The 21,929-nt window shown below is 44.4% G+C and overlaps 1 protein-coding gene across 3 annotated transcripts in view; it reads right to left on the minus strand.

Moving 5' to 3' along the window:
* The window catches only part of faf1 (Fas (TNFRSF6) associated factor 1), a 499,151-nt gene that overhangs the window by 125,433 nt on the left and 351,789 nt on the right, over positions 1 to 21,929 (minus strand). For all 3 annotated transcript variants that reach the window (XM_085982899.1, XM_085982900.1, XM_085982902.1), the window contains exons 14-15: positions 15,727 to 15,863; positions 15,174 to 15,262 (exon numbers count right to left, since the gene is read on the minus strand). In XM_085982899.1, coding sequence (XP_085839025.1) covers positions 15,174 to 15,262; positions 15,727 to 15,863 — 226 coding nt within the window. The remainder of the gene's footprint in view (positions 1 to 15,173; positions 15,263 to 15,726; positions 15,864 to 21,929) is intronic.

Below are 21,929 nucleotides of genomic sequence, written 5' to 3' on the forward strand. Positions count from 1 at the left end.
AGGTCTGATGGTGAAGCGTCACCAAGGCCGGGGAGGTCCAGGAGTTGGCAGTGGCGCTGGTAAGAGGACGTTTGAAATTTTTTAAGTAGCGCAGCCTTCAGATGTTCGTACTTGCCCTCCGTTGGTGGATTCTGCAGCGCTGCCCAAACCTTGGGGACTGTAGCGTAGGTGAGCGAGGCGACGAGGTAGTCGTACTTCGTGGCGTCGACTGTAATGCCTTTCAGCCGGAATCTGGACTCAGCTTGAACGAACCAGGCTTCGGCGAGGTTCTCCCAAAAGTCTGGTAATTTAACCGTGACTGCGTTTGTATCCGCCATGCTAGCTTAGGATTCGTCCTGAGCGTCGGGGTCACCAGTGTTGAGATACCGCGGCAAACGTGGGAGTCGAGACCAGAGCTATTGAAAACTCAACTGCTTTATTCCAACCACATGACAAACAGGAACTAGAAAAGCCCGCGCATCCACTTAGATACTTCCCAGACAGGAAGTGCTCCTGGCAGCCTGTCCCTGCGGGAAACAAGTTGCTGGAGGAAAGGGCCCCCGGCTGGGGGCTTCTGCTTAGACTGTCTGTGCCGCCGTGAGCGGATTATGTCCAGTGGTGGCGTGTCGCCACAGGGTAATCATATACTAGATCTAGTGTTTAGTAGTGAGCCTAACTTGGTATCAGACCTTAATTTAGAAGAAAACCTGGGAAACAGCGACAATAATATTATTAGGTTTCAATTGGCTAGCAGAACAAAGGTACTGAAAATCAACAATTCATTCCAGTTGTCAAAATGGCTAACTTTATTAAAATGAGAGGATTTGGAGCAATTCAATTGGTTAACCCTACTGGGTGGGGATGCAGCTGATGCTGAATATCATGGCATGTTTTTAGGTGGGAATTAAAATGCATAAAAGTCATGTATGTCCCCAAAAGTCATAAGGAGGTTGTGTGGTAAGAAACCAAGGTGGCTGACTGGTCATGTACAAAGACAAAAACAAATTTGTTTATAAACTAAAAGTGCATAATACCCAGCAAAATAAAGACAAGTACAATGAACAGTTAAAGAAAACTAAGGCTGCAATTAGATCAGCTAAAAGGTTCCTGGAAAAAGAGGATAGTGAACAACTGTGGTAGTAACGATAAAAACCTTTTCAGCTATGTTAAGAGTCAAAGGGCTAAAAATTGGAAAGCACCTGAAAACGGGCACGGGGATCGCACTGCGCGATTAACTTGCGCCCATTCAATTTAATGGATGCAGCACATAAACTTTGTGCTGCCTACTAATTATAATGATAGCAGCATGTAGCCCAATGCAAAACGCATAAATTAAAACTAGCCTGTAGTTCTTAAAGCAAGCCTGCATCTCTTAAAGGGGAGGTGCATTCTGTCTGCAGCAGGTACTGGAAGTCGTTGCAGAGGAGTGTGTAACCTACAGGAAGTGTAAAGATGGCACAACATGGCACAGAGAGGGCTCTCAGGTTTTTGGATGCAGCACTCAAGGCTCTGGTACAGGAGATGGACAGGAGGAGAGACGCCCTGTATCCACAGGGGGCCAGAAGGCCCTCCAGACGCTAAGAAGGGAATGGGAGCAGATAACCATTGCGGTCAATGCAAGCAGTGCAGCCCTGAGGACCTGGATGCAGTGCAGGAAGAAGTTTAATGACCTCACACAGTTGGTCAAGGTCAGTGAATTCATCTTCAAATGCCATATCCCACAAACTACACCACGAGCCTCACACACTTCTCAATTCACTATACTCCCATTACTCACCTACCAACAATCTCTATCAATCACGACTCATACCTCACATTCATACGCGCTATCTCACCCTCACACCCACATCTCACAGCTTGCACACACTGCCAGCGATTCAACCATGACAGCCACATCTGGCAAACACAGTGAACCACACTCACTGACACACCTCCCGCTCTCTTGCAGAATAAGATGGCTCACAATCGTAGGCAGCTGCAGCTAACTGGAGGGGTACAAGTGCGCCTCCATAACCTGACCCTGCTCGAGGAGATGACGCTCGCCATAACTGGAGTGGCTGTGACCAAGGCTGTGGCCAGCGGCGGCGCTGAAAGCACTGAAGATGACGGAATGCTCATACCTAATCCTCCTTCTCACATCGCACTTCCCCATCATCCCACAATCTCTACTGACTTACAATCTGCAGATGATGTAAGCACTCACCTCCGCCAACCCGCCTGGTCACCACAAACCTATCCTGTGCCTTTCTTATGTCAGAGACGCAAGAAATCCAACCCGGCCAAGCAGTGGTGCAAGAGGGAAAGGAGAGTGATGAAGAAAAACCATCACTTAATTTGAAACTCGCAGCCACCAGCTCAGATACTGGCACTGCGCGGACTTGAGAGTAGCCTAGAGGTGGGATCTGCACGTGGGATCCCTGCAGCCAGGGTAGGGGGAAAGTGTAATGCAGGTGCCAGCTCCCCGGAGGGGAAGGTCGCACACGAGTTCTGCTGCGCAGGACTCAGATGTGGACTTCGATGGGGTGGGCTACAGTACAGTGCTGATGGGTATGCACAATGAAATGCTTGGTGCATTGACAGGTCTGCCAAAAAGCACAAATTCAATGTCAAGGAGCATGGAGGAGTCCATCACCAACCTTGCACAGGGCTTTGCACAGAGCGTGGAACCCATACCTTCCAGCGTGAAAGGGGTGGGCAGATCCCTTAGCACACTTGTGCACCCAACTATCATGCAGCGTCTGGTGGCCAATGTCTCAGCTTCCACTTCATTTACAGTAGAGGAAGAGGATAGCATGCCAGAAATCCCAAGGAAACTAATATTGAATCAGGGGCAGGGGCTCAAAAAAATTAACATAAGTAAAATAACAGTAATAAAGAAAATAATGGCACTAAAGAGTGACAAATCCCCAGGACCAGATAGTTTCCATCCCAGGGTTTTAAAAGTAGGTGAGCACATTGCAGATGCCCTAACTATAATCTTTCAAAGTTCTGTAGATTCAAGAACCGTTCCTTTAGATTGGAAAGTTGCGCACGTCACTCCGCTATTTAAGAATAACGAGAGGGGAAAACCAGGGAATTATAGACCAGTTAGCCTAACATCTGTTGTCGGGAAATTGCTAGACTCTATAATTAAGGATAGGGTGACTGAACCCCTCAAAAATTTTCAGTTGATCAGAGAAAGCCAGCATGGATTTGTGAAAGGTAGGTCATGTCTAACAAACCTGATTGAATTTTTTGAAGAGGTGACGAAAGTAGTGGACAGAGGAATGTCCATGGTGTTATTTATATGGACTTCCGGAAGGCATTTGATTAAGTCCCACATAAGAGACTGTTATCGAAGGTAGAAGCATAGGGAATTGAGGGCAAATTATGGACCTGGTTAGGAAATTGGCTGAGCGGCAGGAGATAGAGAGTAGTGATAATAGGTAGGTACTCTAACTGGCAAGATGTGACTAGTGGTGTCCCGCAGGGATCTGTGTTGGGGCCTCAAATATTGACGATATTTATTAACGACTTAGATGATGGCATAGAAAGTCATACATCCAAATTTGCCGATGACCCAAAGATAGGCGGCATTGTAGGAAGGCTAGATGAAAACATAACATTACAAAGGGAAACGAACAAAGTTCTGACGAAGGTTCATTGACCTGAAACGTTAACTCTGTATCTCTCTCCACAGATGCTGCCTGACCTGCTGAGTATTTCCAGCATTTTCTGTTTTTATTTCAGATTTCCAGCATCCGCAGTATTTTGCTTTTACATTACAAAGGGATATTGATAGATTAAGTGAATGGGCAAAACTGTGGCAAATGGATTTCAATGTAAGCAAATGTGAGGTCATCCACTTTGGACCTAATAAGGATAGAGCAGGGTGCTTTCTAAATGGTGAAGTGCTAAAAACTGTGGAGGTCCAAAGAGACTTTGGGGGGGGGGGGGGGGGTCCAGGTAAATGTCATGAACAGGTACAGAAAATAATCAAAAAGGCTAAAGGAATGCTGGCCTTTATACCTAGAGGACTAGAATACAAGGGGGTAGAAGTTATGCTGCAGCTATACAAAACCCTGGTTAGACCACACCTGGAGGACTGTGAGCAGTTCTGGGCACCACAACTTAGGAAGGATATATTGGCCTTGGAGGGAGTGCAGCGTAGGTTTACCAGAATGATACTCGAACTTTAAAAATTAGAGCCAGACCATGCAGGAGTGAAATTAAGAAACACTTCTACACACAAAGGGTGGTAGAAGTTTGGAACTCTCTTCCGCAAACAGCAATTGATGCTAGATCGTTAAAGTTAAAAAATCTCCAGATTTAAAATTTTGTTAACCAAAGGTATTAAAGAGATATGGGCTAAAGGTGGGTATATGGAGTTAGGTCGCAGATCAGCCATGATCTCATTGAATGGCGGAACAGGCTCGAGGGGCTGAATGGCCTACTCCTGTTCCTATGTAGCACATGCAGAAGTCACCCTACGTCTGACTGCTGCAATGGAATCTCAGACTGAAGTCACACAAGCTCAGCTTGCTGCCTCACAAGCTGCCATCATGGCTGGGTTTTCCAGTGTTGAAAGGGACTTGCAGGGTGTCACAGCAGTCCAGCAATCTATCCTCCAGCAGATTACTAGGATGCCGAGGCGCCGCTCCAGGAGAGTGGCAGTGGCTCCATGGAGCACGAACCTGCTGCCCTCGTTCAAGATGACAGCATTTGTCCACCCGCCACTGCCTTTGCCTGTCAAAAAGCCAGCCCAGACTGCTGCTGCCTATGCCGAGGTGCTGCACTCCAAAGCCGGTCCTACTAGGCCCAGAGCTGCTCGAGGTCGTCCTGCAAGGCCATCTGCAGTCTCCTCCACTGAAAGTCAGCAGCCTTCAACCAGCCATGTTGCAGCCACTGGGGTAGCACTGCGTAGAAGCACCATGGCAGGCAAAGGCACACTGGCACTAAGGGAATGCACAAGGGTGATCAGTTGACTTTTGAATGAAATATTGTAATGGTTTGATTCAAAAAATTGGTTTGGAACGTTGTGGTGACTTTTATTGTAGCATTGTGGCCTAAAGGACGCTGTGATGGTCAGTTACAGAGGGAAGGTAAGGTGTGGAACTATTGTTGAATGGGGAATTGGGGTTGCGTTCACTCGTACCGCAGTTGGATGATTCGATCACCGACAGCCTGGGCAGAATGGGGCTGTCTGGGTTGCCTCCTTCCTTCCACTTCCTCCTCAGCTGGTCGTCGTATGCCTGGTGGCAAGGTTGTGGAGCATGCAGCAGACCATGACAAATCTTGAGACACGCTCTGGTGAGTACTTCAGGGCGCCTCCAGAGCGGTCTAGGCAGTGGAAGTGTCGTTTGAGGACGCCAATGGTCTGCTCTATCCAATTCCGTATGGCAGCATGGCTTTCGGTACATACATGCTGCCCCATGTGGTTGGGTAGCGCTGCGGAGTCATGAGCCAGGTGGTCAGCGGATAGCCCTAGTCACCCAGCAGCCATCCTCTGGTTTGTCGTGGTGGCTCAAATGCTGATGGTATAGCGGACTGCTGCGGAATGAGGACAACATGGCTGCTGTCAGGATACCGTGCATTGACTTGCATGATGCGCTGAGTATGGTCGCACACGAGCTGGACATTGAGGGAGTGGAATCCCTTCCGGTTGCGGTACATCCCCGAATTGAGATGTGGTACCCCCAACGCGATGTGTGCGCAGTCAATGGCACCCTGCACCATGGGGAAGTCTGCTATCCTGGCAAAGCCATGTGCTCACTCTGCCTTTCTCTCTCTGGTAAGAGAGAATGTAATGTATTCAGCTCTTGTATACAGTACCTCACTTAGCTCCCTTATAAAAGGAGTGGACAGTGAACTGGGAGATGTTACAGATGTTGCCTGCTCCAGCCTGGAAAGCACCTGAAACGAAGAAGTTCAAGGCATGGTGACCTTTACAGCCACTGGCAATGCCGTTCTCGCCCTGGACTGAGGCTGCAGGTCTGCCTGCAGCAGGTGGCAGATTTCAGTGAGCACATCCTTAGTAAAACGGAGACATTGCATGCACTGCTCCTCGCTGAGGTTGAGGTAGGAGAATTGCTCCCAGAAGACCCTGGGGTAGATATGGCCTCCTGCCGAGAGCCCTTCTCCCCCTCCTGCCTCTTCTAGCAGCTTGTCCTGCTCTGCGTCGCCTCTCTTCATTCTCCCCATCATGCTGCAGGCCAAGGGGGTACAAACTACTGCACCCATGTCTGGAAACAACTGGTATGCCTAGCTGAATCCATCCAATGGTCCTTAAAGAGATAGGACAGCTGCTATGCAAACCCCTTGCCTGTATCTTTAAAAACTTGCTGGAGTTAGGGACAGTTCTGAAAGACTTGCATTTATGTAGCGCCTTTCACGTCTGCAGGACATGCAAAAGCGCTTTACAGCCAATTAACTACTTCTTTGAAACGTAGTCACTGTTGTAATGTAGGAAACATGGTGGGGGATATTGAGGCTTTGGAAAGGGCGTAGAGGAGGGTCACAAGCAAGGGCTCTTTTCTGGCCCACGTGGCTCCTTTAACGGGCTGTGCGGGCCATTCAAAATTCCGCTATGTGCGGTTTTTCTGTGTAAAAGCCGGCTCACCGGCTGCATGGGACGTTCCAAGCGCTGCGCGGCCACGCAGCTTAAAAGGGAACACTGGTGAATAGTTGGGTCTGTATACTTTAGAGAAGCATCGACTCGGGTAAGCTTCCTGCAAGCCCGGGTTAAGTCAATGTTGAGGCCTGCTTTATTTTAAACGGTTCACAATTCTTGATACAGGATCGACAGGAATTTAATATGAATGCATTACTTAGCAAACTAACATCAGTGCATAGAGGTAATTAAACTTTGCTGCTTCTTTTTCTTTTGTAAACACAACAGCAGGTGACAGCCATCCAAACCACAATAGTGTTAAAAAGAACTGTAAAAATCAAATGCGCAATGAATGCAGGAATGACAAGTGAGGAAGCCTAGCTACCGGAAAGCAAAGAATTATATCATCTCATCAGAGACATCTTTTAATACCATGTGTGTGAAGTTTATAGGGACATAATGGCCCAGAATTTGTGGTTGTAATGACTGCGAAACTGTCAGCATTTGCCGTCACTGTTGTGTAAAACTGACAGCAACTTCTGGTGTCCATACACGCGCAGTTAAACGTAGAAATCCAGAAGGTGCTGTTAGTGATACCCTGCTCCTCCACAGGGTGCGCTGTTGCAGTCTTCACGGATGCAATCAACATGGAATCAGTGATTTGACGTGACTTCAACTTTTTACGCATTATTCTCACTGTAGAAACCATTGAAATATTTAAGCCTTGTTGAATGAGGTGTAACTGAATTTTTAACGGTGTACCAAGTCATAATTACTGAACAACCGCTCTGGCCCTGAAAAACGAACTTTATAGGTGTGGAGTGTCATTCCCTCTATTCCATGATAAAAAGTCCATAGATTTTTAAACTAAAAATAATTTTTGTTTTCAAGTTTGTTGATATTTCAGCTTCTACCTTAATCCCATGTGTATATTTTTTAAATTTTCGTTTATGGGATGTGGGCGTCGCCAGCAATTTATTACCCATCCCTAATTGCCCTTGAGAAGGTGGTGGTGAGCCGCCGCCTTGAACCGCTGCAGTCCGTGTGGTGAAGGTTCTCCCACAGTGCTGTTAGGTAGGGAGTTCTAGGATTTTGACCCAGCGACGAAGGATCGGCGATATACTTCCAAGTCAGGATGGTATGTGACTTGGAGGGGAACTTGGAGGTGGGTGGTGTTCCCATGTGCCTGCTGCCCTTGTCCTAGGTGGAAGAGGTTGCGGGTTTGGGAGGTGCTGCCGAAGAAGCCTTGGCGAGTTGCTGCAGTGCATCTTGTAGATGGTACACACTGCAGCCACGGTATGCCGGTGATGGAGGGAGTGAATGTTTAAGGTGGTAGATGGGGTGCCAATCAAGTGGGCTGCTTTGTCCTGGATGGTGTCAAGCTTCTGACTGTTGTTGGAGCTGCACTCATCAAGGCAAGTGGAGTGTATTCCATCACACTCTTCTTGTATCTTGTGGATGGTAGAAAGGCTTTGGGGAGTCAGGAGGTGAGACACTCGCCGCAGAATACCTAGCCTCTGACCTGCTCTTGTTGCCACAGTATGTGTGTGGCTGGTCCAGTTAAGTTTCTGGTCAATGGTGACCCCCAGGATGTTGATGGTGGGGGATTCGGCGATGGTAATGCCATTGAATGTCAATGGGCGGTGGTTAGACTCTCGTTTGTTGGAAATAGTCATTGCCTGGCACTTGTGTGGCGCGAGTGTTACCTGCCACTCATCAACCCAAGCCTGAATGTTGTTCAGGTCTTGTTGTATGCGGGCATGGACTGCTTCATTATCTGAGGAGTTGTGAATGGCACTGAACACTGTGCAGTCATCAGCAAACATCCCTATTTCTGACCTTATGTTGGAGGGAAGGTCATTGATAAAGCAGCTGAAGATGGTTGGGCCTAGGACACTGCCCTGAGGAACTCCTGTGGCGATGTCCTGGGGCTGTGATGACTGACCTTCAATCACCACAACCATCTTCCTTTGTGCTAGGTATGATTCCAGCCAGTGGAGAGTTTTCCCCCCCGATTCTCATTTGACTTCAGTTTCACTAGGGCTCCTTCAAGCCACACTTGATCAAATGCTGCCTTGATGTCAAGGGCAGTCACTCTCACCTCACCTCTGGAATTCAGCTCCTTTGTCCATGTTTGGACCAAGGCTGTAATGAGGTCAGGAGCCGAGTGGTCTTGGGCGAACCCAAACTTGGCATCAGTGATCAGGTTATTGGTGAGTAAGTGCTGCTTGATAGCACTGTTGATGACACCTTCCATCACTTTAAGAACATAAGAAATAGGAGCAGGAGTAGGCCATTCGGCCCTTCGAGCCTGCTCCGCCATTCAATGAGATCATGGCTGATCTTCTGCCTCAACTCCATTCACCGGCCTTATCGCCATATCCCTTGATGCCCTTACTAGTCAGAAATCTATCGACTTCTGTTTTGAATATGCCCAATGACTGAGCCTCCACAGTCCTCTGGGGTAGAGAATTCCAAAGATTCACCACACACTGTGTGAAGAAATTTTTTCTCATCTCAGTCCTGAATGGCCTACCCTTTATCTTGAGGCTGTGGCCCCTGGTTCGAGACTCCCCAGCTAAAGGAAACATTCTCCCAGCATCCATCCTATCAGGCCCTGTAAAAATTTTGTATGCTTCAATGAGAACCCCTCTCATTCTTCTGAATTCAAGAGAGTACAGGCCTAGTTTACTCAATCTCTTCTCGTACGACAGTCCCGCCATCCCAGGAATCAATCTCATGAACCTTCGTTGCACTCCCTCTATGGCAAGTATATCCTTCCTTAGGTAAGGAGCCCAAAATTGTGCACAGTACTCCAGGTGTGGTCTCACCAAGGCCCTATATAATTGGAGTAAGACTTCTTCACTCCTGTACTTTAATCCTCTTGTAATGAAGGCCAGCATTTGCCTTGCTAATGGCTTGCTGCACCTGCACATTCACTTTCAGTGACTCATGTACAAGGACACCCAGGTCCCTTTGAGCATCTGCATTCCCCAATCTTTCACCATTTAGGAAATACCCTGCCTTTGCTTTTTCTACCAAAGTGGATGTCATCACATTTATCCACATTATAATCCATCTGCCATGTTCTCGCCCACTCACTGAGCCTGTCGAGATCCCCTTGAAGCCTCTTCACATCCTCTTCGCAACTGACACTGCCACCTAGCTTTGTGTCATCAGCAAATTTGGAAATATTACATTTAGTCCCCTCATCCAAATCATTGATATAGATTGTGAATAGCTGGGGCCCAAGCACCGATCCTTGCGGTACCCCACTAGTCACAGCCTGCCATCTTGAAAAAGACCCGTTTATCCCTACTCTTTCCTTTCTGTCTGTTAACCAATTCTCAATCCGTGCTAGTATATTACCCCCAATTCCATGTGCCCTAATTTTGTTCACCAACCTCTTGTGTGGGACCTTATCGAAGGCCTTCTGAAAATCCAAATACACCACATCTACCGGTTCCCACTAGTTACATCCTCAAAGAACTCCAATAGGTTTGTCAAACAGGACTTCCCTTTCATAAATCCATGTTGACTATGCCCAATCTTGTAAGTGCCCAGTTACTGCATCCTTTATAAAAAGATTCCAGCATTTTCCCAACTACTGATATGCGGCGAACAGGTCTGTAGTTCCCTGTTTTCTCTCTCCCTTCTTTCTTAAATAGTGGGGTTACATTTGCTATCCTCCAATCTGCAGGAACCATTCCAGAATCTATAGAATTTTGGAAGATGACAACCAATGCGTCCACTATCCCAATGGCCACCTCTTTCAAAACCCTAGGATGTAGGACTTCTAGTCCTTGTGATTTGTCGACTTTTAGTCCCATTAATTTTGCTAGTACTGTTTTTTTACTAATTATAATTTCTTTAAGTTCCTCATTCTCGTCACACCCTTGGTTGTCTCGTATTTCTGGGAGGTTTATTGCGTCTTCCTCCGTGAAGTATTTATTTAATTTCTCTGCCATTTCCTCATTCCCCATTATAAATTCTCCCGTCTCTTTGACTGTAAAGGACCTACATTTACCTTCCCCAGTCTTTTCCTTTTCACATACCTATAGAAGCTTTTACAATCCGTTTTTGTATTTTTCGCTGGTTTGTGCTCATATTCCATTTTCCCTTTATCAATTTCTTGGTCCCCCTTTGCTGATTTCTAAAAAGATCCCAATCCTCAGGCTGACCGCTTTTTCTGGCAACTTTATAAGCTTCCTCCTTTGACTTAATACTAGCTTTAATTTCTTTTGTTAGCCATGGTTGGATCACTTTCCCTTTTGGGTTTTTATGCCCTAGAGGAATATATGTTTGTTGCAAATTATGCATTATTTCCTTGAATGTTAGCCATTGTATGTCCACCTTCATACCTTTTAGTGTAGTCTCCCAATCTACCATGGCCAACTTGTCCCTCATACCCTTGTAGTTTCCTCTGTTTAGATTGAAGACCTTTGCTGATGATTGAGAGTAGACTGATGGGGCGGTAATTGGCCGGATTGGATTTGTCCTGCTTTTTGTGGACAGGACATACCTGGGCAGTTAGCCACATTGTCGGATAGATGCCAGTGTTGTAACTTTACTGGAACAGCTTGGCTAGAGGCGTGGCAAGTTCTGGAGCACAAGTCTTCAGCACGGTAGCTGGGATGTTGTCAGGGCCCATAGCCTTTGCTGTATCCAGTGCACTGAGCCGTTTCTTGGTATCATGTGGAGCGAATTGAATTGGCTGAATACTCGCTTCTGTGACAGGACTGCAGAGCTTTGATCTGATCAGTTGATTGTGGGATCGCTTAGCCATGTCTATAGCATGCTGCTTCTGCTTTTTAGCATGCATGTAGTTCTGTGTTGCAGTCTCCCCAGGTTGGCATGCTCTTCTGCACTCCTTATTGAACTAGGGTTGGTCCCCTGGCTTGATGGTAATGGTAGAGGGATATGCCAGGCCATGAGGTTACAGATTGTGGTGGAATACAATTCTGCTGATGGCCCACAGCGCCTCATGGATGCCCAGTTTTGAGCTGCTAGATCTGTTCTGAATTGATCCCATTTAGCACGGTGGTAGTGCCACACAACACGATGGAGGGTGTCCTCAGTGTGAAGATGGGACTTCGTCTCCGCGATGACTGTGCAGTGGTCACTGCTACCAATTCTGTCATGGACAGATGCATCTGCGACAGGTAAATTGGTGAGGACGAGGTCAAGTAGGTTTTTCCCTAGTGTTGGTTCTCTCACCACCTGTCGCAGGCCCAGACTGGCAGCTATGTCCTTCAGGATCGGCCAGCTCGATCAGTAGTGGCGCAACCGAGCCATTCTTGGCGATGGACATTGTAGTTCCCCACCCAGAGTACATTCTGTGCCCTTGCTACTCTCAGTGCTTCTTCCAAGTGGTGTTCAACATGGAGGAGTACTGATTCATCAGCTGAGGGAGGGCGGTAGGTGGTAATCAGCAGGAGGTTTCCTTGATTGGATAGAAACATGGCAGATGCAATCTAACGTGGATAAATGCGAGGTTATCCACTTTGGTGGCAAAAACAGGAAGGCAGATTATTATCTAAATGGCAATAGATTGAGAGAAGGGGAAGTGCAACAAGACCTGGGTGTCCTTGTGCACCAGTCGCTGAAGGTAAGCATACAGGTGCAGCAGGTGGTTAAGAAGGCAAATGGTATGTTGGCCTTCGTAGCGAGAGGGTTTGCGTACAGGAACAAGGATGTCTTGCTGCAGTTGTACAGGGCCTTGGTGAGACCACATCTGGAGTATTGTGTGTAGTTTTGGTCACCTTATCTGAGGAAGGATGTTCTTGCCATGGAAGGAGTGCAGCGAAGATTCACCAGGCTGATACCCGGGATGGCAGGAATGACGTATAAGGAGAGATTGGGTCGATTGGACTTGTACTCGCTGGAGTTTAGAAGAATGAGAGGTGATCTCATTGAAACATAAAATTCTGACAGGACTGGACAGACGAGATGCAGGAAGGATGTTCCCGATGGTCGGGGGGGGGGGGGGGTCCAGAACCAGGGGACACAGTCTAAGGATAAAGGGTAGGCCATTTAGGACAGAAATGAGGAGGAATTTCTTCACCCAGAGAGTGGTGAACCTGTGGAACTCTCTACTACAGAAGGCGGTGGAGGCCAGTTCATTCAATATATTCAAGAAGGAGTTGGATATATTTCTTAAGGCTAAAGGGATCAAGAGTTATGGGGAGAAAGCAGGGACCGGGTACTGAATTTGGATGATCAGTCATGATTGCATTGAATGGCGGAGCAGGCTCGAGGGGCCGAATGGCCTACTCCTGCTCCTATCTTCTATGTTTCTATGTTGCCCATGCTTGACCTGAAGCCATGAGACTTCATGGGGTCCGGAGTCAATATTGAGGACTCCCAGGGCCACTCCTTCCCGACTGTATACCACTGTGCTGCCGGTGGGGCAGGACATACCCAGGGATGGTGATGGAGGAGTTTGGGACATTGGCTGAAAGGTATGATTCTGTGAGTATGACTATGTCAGGCTGTTGCTTGACTAGTCTGTGAGACAGCTCTCCCAGTTTTGGCACAAGTCCCCAGATGTTGGTGAGGAGGATTTGCAGGGTTGACTGGTGTGCCGTTGCCATGTCGGTAGTCGGTGCCGAGTGGTCCGCCCGGTTTCATTCTTATTAGTTGTAACAAACAGCTACGAAACAAATTGAGTGGCTTGCTAGGCCATTTCACAGGGCACTTAAGAGTCAACCACATTTGCTGTGAGTCTGGAGTCACATATAGGCCAGACCAGGTAAGGACAGCAGATTTCCTTCCCTAAAGGACATTAGTGAACCAGATGGGTTTTTACGACAATCTGATAGTTTCATACTAGCTTTTTATTCCAGATTTATTTAATTAACTGAATTTAAATTCCCCAGCTGCCATGGTGGGATTTGAACTCATGTCTCTGGATCATTAGTCCAGGCCTCTGGATTACTAGCCTAGTGACATTACCACTGTGCTACCGTTCCCAATCTTTACTTTGCTCTCTGTAAAATGATTGAAAAGTGTATGATAATCAGAGCCTTCTACTTCCTGGTTTGCTGTCTGTAAGAATTCTTCAATCTGCTCAGCCTGCTTGATGCCTTAAATGTTCCTGGACACCACAGATCTCCTATTGATGGTGCCAGATTGAACAATTGAGATGGCAATATCCGGGTGATATAGTGTTGACATCTTCGGCGTATTCTTGTGATATGGAGAGATGCTTCCATTTGAAGAATGGAAGCAATTCTACAAGATGGTATAGGAAAGCTGTAGTAAACCCAGGACTATAGGGATAGCTTTTTTATAAATATGTTGGTAGTCTAATCCTCAGTTAAACTGTTGACCCTGGAGGAACCCTGATGAGCAAGGATTTGAACAATTAAAGAGCTCCTCTTAACAGCAGAAGCTTGGAGCGCAAGTTATTGGCAATGTAATAAATGCTCATTTTTAATGTTACATGTTGAAGTTATTACAATAAGTATGTATGTAAGCTTCAGCAGAAACGTTAACCTTGGTGAAGTGTCAGATTGTCTGAAGTAATGTTTTATAATTTTGATAAGCTAAAGAGGGGAGGAACTTGCTTCAGTTTTCAGAATTTAGTTTATGCCACAGGTATGAAGTTTGAACCAGGAAGACATCTGTAAAATAGGGTTGTTGAAATCCAGTTCAGAGAGGAGTTCAACAGTTGTCACAATTTGAAATATGTTATAGAAACATAGAAGATAGGAGGAGTAGGCCATTTGGCCCCTCGAGCCTGTTCCGCCATTTAATGAGATCATGGCTGATCATCCAAATTCAGTACCCTGTCCCTGCTTTCTCCCCATATCCCTTGATCCCTTTAGCCTCAAGAAATATATCTAACTCCTTCTTGAATATACCAATTTAAATATGTGCAATGTGATAGCCTCAAGTTAGACTCTAGACAGGGCCCCAAAAATGCAAATGATTTAACATGGAAAATGGAACACCCCGTGCTTCAATCCTTTGTCTACGTGGAATTAGCTGGCCTGAACAGAGACAACTGGTCTCAGTATCTCCAGGCAAGAGAATAAAGAAACCAGGGTTACTGCTCCGATCGCTATCCAGTAACTCCTTTGCAAAAATGTGTTGTGTGGACACTGGGAGAGGACAAGGTTAGACTCAGCTGTAATAACACTGTACTTGCTGATATACAGATATGAATAATTACTTGGACAAGATAGTGGAGACTATCACCATCCATGGAATTGTTTCCTCCAACAGGTCACCAACTTCACAAGTGAAGGAGAGTAAAGGAAAGTATGCTTAAGTTTTTGTAAAATGCAAAACACCAAAATGTTAATAGTGAGAGGAGTTTGTTTTAAAACAAATGCTGAATATGCTTTTAGGGTACAATAAAAAAAAAACATGAGCATCAACTGCAAAAAGGTGAAATCTGAAAAACTAGAATATACTCCCTTTTAAAAAAAGGCCTTTGTCTCTGCTCCAATCTTATTTTTTTGGGGTTTTTTGGGACTATTTAGCTAGTACTGTAATGCGTCTCTAAAATGTATTTTTAGAAAGATTTGCTTTCATATTCATAAGATATTCTAACAGATTGCAACAAGAAAAACACCTAAATATTTTCTCATCTCTTTACCTCATCCCTTATATCCTCTTGTTGTTGAGCTGCGAAGATCTCCATGGCATTCATCAGCCGCATCATCAAATCATCTACTGTTGTGTTACCTAGCAACAAAGGAACACAACTGAGCTTTAAGTTATTAAGATTAATGCAGGTTTGATAGAGGCAAGCAATTTCAGCTTTCATTAGAAAGGCATTAAGAAGTGGCACTGTTAAAAAAGGGTATGAATTCAAGATTAGATCGAATGAATTACTATTGAGTGCCAGCGTAGCTATTTTTAATCACATACTTTAACTTACTTGCTTCGTACAGTTAAGGAAAGATCCATTTGCAGATATTAGATTTGAGTTATGATAGATATATATCTATATAAATAAAAACACACATACATACAGACACACACAATATAAATTAAGATACTGTATTCAAATAATGTCATCCATATCAGAATAAAGATTTATAGAAGTAAAAAGCACAATTGATGGATTTTCTAATTTTTGGCATTTGTCTTGCACATTCTACACACGAATGCTACTCAAAAAATATAAATTTTCTGCTTGAAATTACCTTGAATCACATTCAATACTTCATTGGATGATCGTTTCCCCATTATAATAAGAAGCAGGGGAAACTGATCAGTTTTGTACGTTCGAATTGTTTGTGCCACAACACTGCCAAAATGTCTAGTGCACATGCTCAAAAACCTGTAGAAAAGAGGGAAAATAATTAGGTCAAGTGAAGCATTCAATAGTCATTATCTGTAACCTAGTCAGGCACAAGACTAAAAATGTACTTTGCTATGTATTAAAATTACTTTTGACATTACTTTTTACAACAGGCTTTGGAAAAATATCCTATTCTATAAAAGATGTTCTCATCCTCTGTACTATGAAATATTGTACATGTTGCAATTAACTGGAATTACTTCTCCAACCACTGCCATAAATCTGTCACAATTGGTCACCTCATGGTCATATACCGTAGCTGCAGAATGCAACAGGTGAGCAACATTTCCTTTTGTAAAATGGCTAAGTGAATTTGGCAAAATGTTCATATTCTTTGTATTTGTACAGCTAAAAAGCCATATCTGTATCTATCTATATATATATAAACGAATCGATCTGTCTGTCTATCTGTCTGTCTGTCCTCGGATGTGCGTCTGTCCGGCTATGCGCTCGAAAGTTATAGGGCGTACCTACGCGCGCGTTACCTCCAAAGAAAGCTTACGCTTCCGGGACGGTCGTAAGCGTATTTACTTTTCGGTTGGATGAAAATTGTTCGCGCCTTATGCAAAAAAACGTCCAAATTAAACTCATTATCTGCTACTTAGCATTGATTGACTGACGTCAAGGTTCGACCAATCCTGTGCCGTCACGATTGGCCAATCCTACAGTACGGTCCCCTGATGGTTGGCCAATCGGTGTGTGTGTGTGTGGGCGGGACTAATCGTTTTCATCTCAGGGATCTGGCAGCCATTGTTTCACTGCCATTACTTCAGCTTCCAGCTCAAACTACTTTGATCATCTAGCTTTGAAAAAGTTAGTATCTCTTTTAAAAATAACATAAGATTTACCAAAAACGTTTTATAAGTACTTTCACTTTCATCTTTCAAGGTATTAAAAGGTAGAAATGTTGCCTGGCAGCAGATTCACAGAGGGACAGACAGACAGGGCCTGAAAGCCTGGGACTCGATTTAAACCGCCCGGCCCAAAACAGCCCTGGCAAAGCCGGGCTCCCCTCAGCTAGTTAATCTATATTAACCTTCAGTTGATTAAGATTTTGACATTGTGACCATTCACACTGGAAGGAGCGAAGGTTCAAATGAAACAATGGGAAATAATAAAGTGCCTCCTTTACTTTTAATTGTACTAAATTAAAGTGAATAAAATTAAATATTTGTAACAAATCATCCCTCGATGTTTTAAACAAAATATTCAGCAGGAAACAGCACAGTATCTACTTTATTTAACTTCAAATGAAACCATTCAAAATTTACTTTTTGTTTTTCATAAGTTACTGACCCGTGGAATTAAACAAGATATAAACAAATCATGTGTGTATTCTTCATATTTGGAAACTTGCGGTAAACAATATAAACATCATTCTTGATTATTTTTAAATACGAGAGAAACAATCAAAATACTGGGGTAGATATTTGTCAGCATTGCCTGGGCGCAAAATATCGCTTGGGTAGTGTGCAGAGGGGAAAATCCGACGGGGTGGACGGCACACCCGGAATGGAGCCAACTTGATTTCCCGACGCCCAGATACATATGAAAATCTATCCCACTATATATTAGAAACCAAACAATAATTAATTATTTTAACCTACTGATCACTCAGTATAACCATTTAATTTCTTTTACTGATTTCAAAACATTTCCCTTGAGAGAATATTTTCAAAAACAATACTCTGCAACACTCTAATGCTAATTGTAATGAAGTAGAATTAGAGAAATATACAAAATCAGATTACCTAGCAGTTATGCTTAAAAACTGCATTTCAAACAGCATTCATTTAAAAAAGAATCAAATTTCTTTTATCTATATTACACAAAAGCAACTTTCCAAAATCAGATCAAGTTGTTGCAAAATGAACATAATTCTGCAACTTTGTTGATGGTTAAGATGGACTGCTGAAGGTGTTTTGTTTTAGAATGACCATTCTATAGTATTGAAAGGGTTACAGTTTTTACATATTAAAAATTCTGCATATTACATATAACTGATCTTGGTTTGGCTCACTCAATCAAGTCACAAATCAAGAGATGGCTTGTACTTGCACCAGCAGGTTTGAGTGGATACCAACATTACAACTATATATGAAAAAGGCTATCTGATTTTACATCTAAATATTTGATGGTAACTCATAAATGCCATAGTAATAATAAAATGCAAAGGACGGAGTGCAAATAGAATTTTCTTTTGCAGAAAATCAAATTTAATACTCTGCTGCTCAAATAGCTAAAAATAAAATATGATCTGGGGAGTGCACAATAAAACACGAATGGTGGCACATTAAATCTGATCATTGCAGAAAAATAATCAAGTATTGCATTTTTTCTTATTGGGTCAAATGTGGATATTTATTCTTGGGACTTGGTTCCAGACACCATCTGAATTCCTGTCCGAGTGAATATGTAGCCATATAAATAACAATTTATAAAACGTTGAATAGTTTGTACTAAAAATAATTAAATTTATAAAAATTAACTTTTTAATGTTAGAAATTGTCTTCAAGAAGATACCTGGCAAAGGGTTTCCCCGTCAGGGGCTTGGGATTCTAGTTCTGCTTTGGTCAGTGTGTGTGTGGTCAGTGCGTGTGTAAGAGAGAAAGAATGAGTATCAGATTGTGAGAGTCCATGATTGTGAGAGAGACACAGAGTGTGAGCGTGTGTGTGTGTGTGTGTGTGAGAGAGAATGTGTGTGTGTGAGCGTGAGAGAGAATGTGTGCATGACAGACAGGGATGATGGGACTTATAGCTTTCATTTTCCTGTAGAACTACATTACAAAAGAGAGAGCACCTTGACATCCAGGCAGAAAATTTACAAATAAAGTAATGTGACATGTGCAGGTTGGAATAATTTTACAGTTTCGGCTGTTAAATAAAAATTATGCTCAGGGTTTTATTTGGGTTCAGGCTTTTTTGTCACTCAGTGTAGCACAAATAAAACTCATCAATTCGTTTGTGCCGGGGATAGAAGGGATGTTTAAGTACATTTACCTGCACGCCCCAGACTATGGCCCGGAATTTGCGGTTGGGATGACGGCGAACTGGCAGCATTTGCCGCCATTCTACCTTTGAAACTGACCACAACTTCAGGATTTGGCGCATGCGGGAATCCCAAAGTTGCAGTCAGTCACTGACAGCTTCAAAACAGGCTGTGCGTCTCGCCTGCACCCCACACCCCCGCCGCCACAGAGCCGGCAATCTGTGTAATCAGCCAAATCAGTAAAACTGACGAAAACTTCGGCTCATCACAGTAAGTACGCTATAAAATTCCCCACCAAAAGTTAGACCCAAAGGAATTAGGTGTAGCTGAGGTTTCAACAGCGTTATTACTGCTAAACAAATGTTAAGGGCCTGGAAAGCTAATTTAATTTTATGCAGTGTGAAATTTGTCCATTTTAATAAAAATTTTAATTTTTAAGAAACTATTCAAAAAATATTTCTTACATTTTAAAAAAAAGTTTGTCCATCTTTATTTCAGGTTTGCCTTTTCCCCATGTGAGAGCCCCAATCTTTCTTTTGCTCTCTCCAACTATTTTATAAAGTCAGAATTTTAAGAACTTACTCGCTTCCTTGTCCACTGTCTGTGAGAATTCTGCCTTTTAATTGGCTGCTTAGACAGCCTGTTGATGTCACAGCAGTTCGCACAATGGGATCCCCACTACAGTTCGTTGATTTGAATTGAAGGTCGAAAAACCCGAAATTCTCGACACAGGGATCGTGAGATCCTTATGCGAGGCGGACTGCGGGGCCAGCAGCGAACGCCTTCACTGCTGACTGCAAATTCTGGGTCATTGAGCAGCAGCATGACTAGTGAAATAAAAATAAAAATCGAGTCACTGAATTAAATGCAATTAGCTTTTAGCACATTATGACCACATAAGGCCACCACCATTTGCTGTTGCACTGAAGTTGTTGTAATGTCCGTGTGTAATTGAGACACGGACTGCAGAAGTTGGTTATAATAGGTGTTTACTGAATGGAGACAAAACTGGAACTACTATACAAAGTTACTACACAGGCTTATATACAGGGGTGGTCACTACTGGTACTGCAGTATACAGGGGCTGCAGAATATAGTTCCTTCTTCAAGGTACATACACTACAATTCCTCCCCTTTTAGCTAAACAGTACATAACATTCGATTAATAATTAAATAACATATTTACAATTACAGTTGCTATATACATTAGCTGAAGTTAATCAATTATAAATTCAGTCTTTGAGGAGGCTTCCTGATTCTGTCCGGATAACGCCTCTTTGGGGTATCAGGTTCTTCTGGCAAAGTTGATTCGGGATCAACGTCGTTGTTTGGTTCCTCTGCTTCCAGTATCACCGATTCTGAGGTAGATGCAATTGGTACTTCGGTTTCATCACCAGGTGTATAGGATCGTGGTGTAGATTTGACGTTTTCCAGTGACTCTAGAATCTGGTCAGCATGGCGTCTTACAATGCTCTCTCCAACGTCCACGGTATACATTAGAGGTCCTTGCCGTGTGCAGATCGTTCCTGGCTGCCATTTCTCTGTGCGGTAGTCCCGGGCCAAAACTGGTTGACCTATCTTGAAACTCCTGGTCGGCCTTTCATTCATATTCTGAAACTGCCTGTTCTCCACATCTCTTCTGATGTTTGGCTTAACCAAATCCAAGTGGCATCGTAGTCTTCGATTGAAGAACATCATGGCTGGAGTTTGGTTGGTAACCGCATGTGTCGCATTCCGGTAGGCAAACAAGAAGTTATCCACCTTGTGTTGTAGGGGTATGTCTTCATTACACATTGCCTTGATAGCCTTCTTGAATGTTTGAACGAACCTCTCAGCCAATCCATTGGTGGCTGGATGATATGGGGCGGATGTGTAATGCTTAACACCATTGTTCTTTAAGAACCTCCGGAACTCTTCAGACAAACTGTGGTCCATTGTCGGAGCAAATCTGTTCAGGCAGCCCATTTCTGGCGAATATGGTTCGTAAGACTGTGATAATTTTTTCTGTGGTGGTTGAGGACATTTTTATTACCTCTGGCCACTTTGAATGTGCATCCACCGCAATTAAAAACATCGAGTCCATAAAGGGACCAGCAAAATCAATGTGCACCCTTTGCCATGGAGATAAGGGCCACTCCCATGGATGTAGAGGGGCTTGTGGTGGGGCGTTTTGGACCTTCTGGCATCCTGTACAGCTCTTGGTCATCTCTTCGATTTCTCTATCGATTCCCGGCCACCACACAAACGCTCTGGCTAAGTTCTTCATTTTTACCCCTCCCAGATGACCCTCATGAAGCTCATTGAGCACTCTATCCTTCAATTTGGGTGGAATTACTACTCTGGATCAACACATCAAGGTTCCTCGGCACACTGACAGCTGTTCTCTTCTCGGCGAGAATGCTGGCAACAGTGGTTCGCCATGTGCTGGCCATCCCTTCACCGTTAAATCATAGACCCTGGAGTGTGTCGGGTCATTTCGCGTTTCCTTTTCTATGTTTGCATTCGTCACAGGTAGACATTCGACTATGGTCGAGTGGAATATCTCCATAGGATCCACTGCAGGTGCTTCTTCCACCGTCGGCAACGGTAGGCGCGACAATCCATCAGCATTCCCATGCTGTTTAGTTCCTTTGTACTCGATGTCATATTGGTGTGCCCCTAGGAAAAGGGACCACCTCTGTAGCCGTTGTGCTGTCATCGGGACGCCCTTCTTAGGGTTGAAAATGGAGACAAGAGGTTGATGATCAGTTAGTAGAGTAAATTTCTGTCCGTGCAGGTAGTGATTGAACTTCTTCACCCCCCCACACCAGGCTGAGGGCCTCTCTGTCCATCTGGGCGTAGTTACGCTTGGCTGCAGTTAACGAGCGTGACGCAAAAGCTATCGGCCTCTCTGAACCATCAAGGGATTTATGTGACAGTACCGCTCCAACGCCGTAGGGAGACGCATCACACGCCAGTCTTATCGGTAGTGATGGGTTGTAGTGAGCCAATACTTCTCTTGAAGTGATCAGGCCTTTACACTTCTGAAAGACCCGCTTACATTCATCGCTCCATTT

This window comes from Somniosus microcephalus, chromosome 3 (assembly GCF_052327205.1).
Source record: "Somniosus microcephalus isolate GS21.2 chromosome 3, FLI_Smic_1.0, whole genome shotgun sequence".
NCBI lineage: Eukaryota > Metazoa > Chordata > Chondrichthyes > Squaliformes > Somniosidae > Somniosus > Somniosus microcephalus.